Genomic DNA, 6000 nt, shown 5'->3' with positions numbered 1-6000 from the left:
ATTTCTGTTGAATCAGAGTCCTACTGGAAACTTGTAGGAGTAGAAATTACAGTTCACACACACAACAGACTGTATGTCTCCAATGCGTGAGGGTGTACTGTTTACACACACACACACACACACACACACACACAACGGACCGATGGTAATAGTCATGACCAAAATGTATTGAGTGCAAAATAATATAATTCAATGATGCACAGACAGCATAGGAACATAAGGACATGTATTGTTGATCTGGGACAACTGCAATATGACAGACATGGAAAAAGCCATCTGTGAAAAATCCCAGCACAGATACATAAATACTAACATTTGTATCATTTAAACTATCTTGTTAGAGTAGCAATTGTATTAGAGTACAAGTCTATCAAAAAAAGGATAACACCTATAATAGTTTAATATATAGTTCAATATATTTGAACTAACATTATAAGCTACATAGTGTTTCTAACAACCATGCTCTGGCTACTCACAACCTTTTCTCTCAATCACATTTCCCTCTACAGCACCAGCAATGCCCAAGTTTACATTTCATAATATAAACATTAAAGTACTGATTCAATAGAATATCATTTGTTAACATTATTTGTGTTAAGTTAAAGAACATTACAGCCTGTGTACAGTGCCTTGCAAAAGTATTCATCCCCCTTGGCGTTTTTCCTATGTTGTTGCATTACAACCTGTCATTTAAATGGATTTTTATTTGGATTTCATGTAATGGACATACACAAAATAGTCCAAATTGGTGAAGTGAAATGAAAAAAATAACTTGTTTCAAAAAATTCAAAAAAATAAATAACGGAAAAGTGGTGCGTGCATATATATTCACCCCCTTTGCTATGAAGCCCCTAAATAAGATCTGGTGCAACCAATTACCTTCAGAAGTCACATAATTAGTTAAATAAAGTCCACCTGTTTGCAATCTAAGTGTCACATGATCTGTCACATGATCTCAGTATATATACACCTGTTCTGAAATAGCCCAGAATCTGCAACACCACTAAGCAAGGGGCACCACCAAGCAAGCGGCACCATGAAGACCAAGGAGCTCTCCAAACAGGTCAGGGACAAAGTTGTGGAGAAGTACAGATCAGGGCTGGGTTATAAAAAAATATCAGAAACTTTCACAGAGCACCATTAAATCCATTATTATTTTTTTAAAAGAATATGGCACCACAACAAACCTGCCAAGAGAGGGCCGCCCACCAAAACTCACAGACCAGGGACCAGGCAAGGAGGGCATTAATCAGAGGCAACAAAGAGACCACAGATAACCCTGAAGGAGCTGCAAAGCTCCACAGCGGAGATCAGCACCACTTTAAGCCATACACTCCACAGAGCTGGGCTTTACGGAAGAGTGGCCAGAAAAAAGCCATTGCTTAAAGAAACAGATAAGCAAACACGTTTGGTGTTCGCCAAAAGGCATGTGGGAGACTCCCCAAACATATGGAAGAAGGTACTCTGGTCAGATGAGACTAAAATTGAGCTTTTTGGCAATCATGGAAAACGCTATGTCTGGCGCAAACCCAACACATCTCATCACCCTGAGAACACCATCCCCACAGTGAAGCATGGTGGTGGCAGCATCATGCTGTGGGCATATTTTTAATCTGCAGGGACTGGGAAACTGGTCAGAATTGAAGTAATGATGGATAGTGCTAAATACAGGGAAATTCTTGAGGGAAACCTGTTTCAGTCTTCCAGAGATTTGAGACTGAGATGGAGGTTCACCTTCCAGCAGGACAATGACCCTAAGCATACTGCTAAAGCAACACTCGAGTGGTTTAAGGGGAAACATTTAAATGTATTGGAATGGCCTAGTCAAAGCCCAGACCTCAATCCAAATGAGAATCTGTGGTATGACTTAAAGATTGCTGTACACCAGCGGAACCCATCCAACTTGAAGGAGCTGGAGCAGTTTTGGCTTGAAGAATGGGCAAAAATCCCAGTGGCTAGATGTGCCAAGCTTACCCCAAGAGACTTGCAGCTGTAATTGCTGCAAAAGGTGGCTCTACAAAGTATTGACTTTGGGGGGCTGAATAGTTATGCACGCTCAAGTTTCCTGTTTTTCTGTCTTATTTCTTGTTCGTTTCACCCCAAAAAATATTTAGCATCTTCAAAGTGGTAGGCATGTTGTGTAAATCAAATGATACAAACCCCCAAAAAATCTATTTTAATTCCAGGTTGTAAGGCAACAAAATAGAAAAAATGCCAAGGGGGGTGAATACTTTCGCAAGCCACTGTATTTTATTAATGATTCAGTTCTACTTCTCTTCTCATTCCTTTCCCTTCTCTTTCCATCTTTTAAATCTGCGTCCTCACAAATCTGCATCCTCTCATACTCAACGCTTTAAATCTTACCAGTCAAGAGCCTAAACACACACAAGTTTGTGTGTGTTTGTGTGTGTGCAGAATCTCAGACCAGCTTGAGAATCGACACACAAAATTTCACAAGGCAACTTTTAATATTATTTCAGTAGTACAATATTTCATGACCTTGTCGGAGATTTGATGGTGGTACCGTACACCAAGCCAGTCAATCACATATCTTATGATCACACACGGCAGTGATGACCTCGATTAACTAAAGAGGGAAGTACAGTATTATATCATATCTCCTGGATAATCAAAAAAACATTAAGTTCATCATTTCATCACTGGCAGACATGCCTGCTCCTAACATTTTACTTTAACAAAGAAAAGCAATGATACAACATTAATTCCATAAAAACACACAATGCAGTTTACCAGCAACTGCAACAAGTAATTCATAATAGAAGTATCACCCAGATAAAATAATTGCTGTATATTTGCTATAAAGACTGGTAGGCTCTTTTCTGCCTGAAGAGGCACATTTTCAGTCTGAAGAAAAAGTTAATGGACTGAACAAGTACATCACTAGACGGGAACCAATGCAGATAAATGTTAACTGATATCAGATCTGTGGATAGGGTTTTCCCTTTACTTATCCTATGCTTCACCACTAGGAGTAACAAACCAAAAACTGACCCTGAATCTGCACATTCAGACACTTTTGGAATATGACCACAGACTGACTGTCTGTGTCTGTAACAAGACTATTTCAAAACCTTTATCCATCTTTTTTTCGAGTTGCGTTTGCCCTCACGTGTGCTCCTCGTGTGCCATGTCCCAAAAGTTTACAAATAGAGCTGCAAAATAACCCCATCTGTCACATTTCCTTCCCTCTTTCTCTCCTTTCCTCCTGTACTCAGACAAAGCTTTACACTTAGAGGATTCCCTGCAAGAAAGAAGAATCACCAAAAGGGGAAGTTTTTTTTGGCTGAGCTCAGCATGACTCAGCTTAACCCAGTTAGGCCCAGTTCAGTCCAGTTAAACACAGTTCGCCAAGTTTTGTTGGGGTACAGTAAGAATGACGGTTGTCCAGATGGGGGGTTTCAACTCTCCAGCCCTGTAGTCTCAGATAGATATGGAGTTGCCATTGTGCTGGTTGGGGGGTAGACTGAGGCTGAGACTGGGACCCAGGTTGAGATTGGGCTGGGGGTCAGAAGGGGTCAAGGCCACACCATTAAAGTTGGGCTCAGATTCTGTGGTAAGTGTGAAGTTGGACTGGGGATCAAACGAGGTCACGGGCAGGTCATTGAGGTTAGCCACACGACAGAAGACGAAGTGAAAAGGTGTGGCCTGGGGTCGACTGTGGAGCTCAGCTTTGATCTTCTGGGGGTGTGTGTCGGGGGCTAGTTGCTGGCATGAGCCCTCAGTGAGCAGGATTAGGGTGTAATTCTCAGGGTCGGGAACTTTAAACTTGCAGGCGCAGATCTGGCAGATTTCCTCAGTGGTGGCATAGGGCTGCACCTGCAGGGTTTTGGCCGTGCAGCCGCTGTCCAGCTTCTGGAGCGCTACTCGCAGGTAGTTCTGAGGAAAATTAAAAAGATACTGTTGTTTAGCAGATGCATTTATTCAGGGACTTAGTTATGCATCCAGTGTGTGTGTGTGTGTGTGTGTGTGTGTGTGTGTGTTACCTGGAAGTCATCGACGGAGGGCACAGTGCGCTGCGTGGTGCGGCGACGGTGCCACTGGTGGAGTGTGTTGTGTGTTTCAGAACTGAGTACACAAGCTGCTTGCTCCTCTTGGAAGTTCCTGATGAGGGACATGGCTCCGTATGCACTGGTCAGGTAGTACCCACCTGGAACAAGACAGGAGAGAGAGAGAGGAGGGTCAAACATCTCTGCAGCATGACACTGCTACAACAGCGGTCAATAACACTGACAATCAAGATTTAGTTTAGTTTATTTGAACATTACGATTGACAATAAAATGGTTGAAGGGAAAGTTTAGTCATTAGTCATTTAGTCATTTAGCAGACGCTCTTATCCAGAGCGACTTACAGTTAGTGCATACATTATTTTATCGAACCCACAACCCTGGCGTTGCAAACGCCATGCTCTACCAACTGAGCTACATCCCCTAGTTAGGAAGGAAGGAAGGAAATACATGTAAAGCAGATAGGGGTGTGCTGTACCTTCTCCATGGAGCAGAGAGGGGTCCAGCAGCTCCATCATGTAGAGGATCTCGTTGTCTAGTTGAGGCATGTCACACTGGACCAACACATAGGTCAACATGGGCAGGAAGTCATCTGCCCCATACAGATGACCTGAGACACACACACAGCATTGATATTAGCTATCATCCAGAAGGCGAGGTCAGTACAGGTGCATCAAAGCTGGGACCGAGAGAAAGAAAAACAACTTCTATCTCAAGGCCATCAGACTATTAAATAGCCATCACTAGCCGGCCTCCACCCAGTTCCCTGCCCTGAACTTAGTCACTGTCACTTGCCGGCTACCACCCGATAACTCAACCCTGCACAGAGGATGCTACTTTATGTACATAGACATGGAACACTGGTCACTTTAATAATGTTTACATACTGTTTTACTCATTTCATACCATCATACCGTATTCTAGTCAATGCCATTCTATTCAACAATTGCTGTATATATACTATTCTATCCTATGTATTCTACAGATATGCTAAACATTCTATCCACATAATGTCCAAAATGTCTATACATCCCATCACACACATATACAGTTGAAGTCGGAAGTTTACATATACTTAGGTTTGAGTCATTAAAAGTTTTGGCAAGTCGGTTAGGACATCTACTTTGTGCATGACACAAGTAATTTTTCCAGCAATTGTTTACAGACAGATTATTTCACTGTATCACAATTCCAGTGGGTCAGAAGTTTACATACACTAGGTTAACTGTGCCTTTAAACAGCTTGGAACATTCCAGAAAATGATGTCATGGCTTTAGAAGCTTCTGATAGGCTAATTTACATATTTTGAGTCAATTGGAGGTGTACCTGTGGATGTATTTCAAGGCCTACCTTCAAACTCAGTGCCTCTTTGCTTGACATCATGGGAAAATCAAAATAAATCAGCCAAGACATCAGAAAAAAATATTGTAGACCTCCACAAGTCTAGTTCATCATTGGGAGCAATTTCCAAACGCCTGAAGGTACCACGTTCATCTGTACAAACAATAGTACGCAAGTATAAACACCATGGGACCACGTAGCCATCATACCGCTCAGGAAGGAGACGCGTTCTGTCTCCTAGAGATGAACGTCTTTGGTGCGAAAAGTGCAAACATTGTTATGTTTGGAGGAAAAAGGGTAAGGCTTGCAAGCCGAAGAACACCATCCCAACTGTGAAGCATGGGGGTGGCAGCATCATGCTGTGGGGATGTTTTGCTGCAGGAGGGACTGGTGCACTTCACAAAATAGATGGCATCATGAGGAAGGAAAATTATGTGGATATATTGAAGCAACATCACAAGACATCAGTCAGGAAGTTAAAGCTTGGTCGCAAATGGGTCTTCCAAATGGACAATGACCCCAAGCATTCTTCCAAAGTTGTGGCAAAATGGCTTAAGGACAACAAAGTGAAGGTATTGGAGTGGCCATCACAAAGCCCTGACCTCAATCCTATAGAACATTTGTGGGCAGAAC

At 42.3% G+C, this 6000-nt stretch overlaps 1 protein-coding gene across 1 annotated transcript in view; it reads right to left on the bottom strand.

Annotated features, from left to right (window-relative positions):
* Positions 1-209: 209 nt before the first annotated feature.
* Positions 210-6000, bottom strand: part of LOC311133284 (ras and Rab interactor 2-like) — a gene marked incomplete at its 5' end in the record, with an annotated part of 84851 nt that continues 79060 nt past the window's right edge. The window contains 3 exons of the mRNA XM_084166772.1: positions 210-3897; positions 4005-4168; positions 4505-4636. Of these exons, the coding sequence (XP_084022898.1) occupies positions 3442-3897; positions 4005-4168; positions 4505-4636 (752 nt within the window). The 3' untranslated portion in view covers positions 210-3441. The remainder of the gene's footprint in view (positions 3898-4004; positions 4169-4504; positions 4637-6000) is intronic.

The sequence above is a fragment of the Coregonus lavaretus genome, assembly GCF_964263955.1.
Source record: "Coregonus lavaretus genome assembly, chromosome: 1".
Classification (NCBI taxonomy): Eukaryota; Metazoa; Chordata; class Actinopteri; order Salmoniformes; family Salmonidae; genus Coregonus; species Coregonus lavaretus.
The sequence above is the reverse complement of the archived record's forward strand: the minus strand, read 5'-3'. Positions and strand labels throughout refer to the sequence as shown.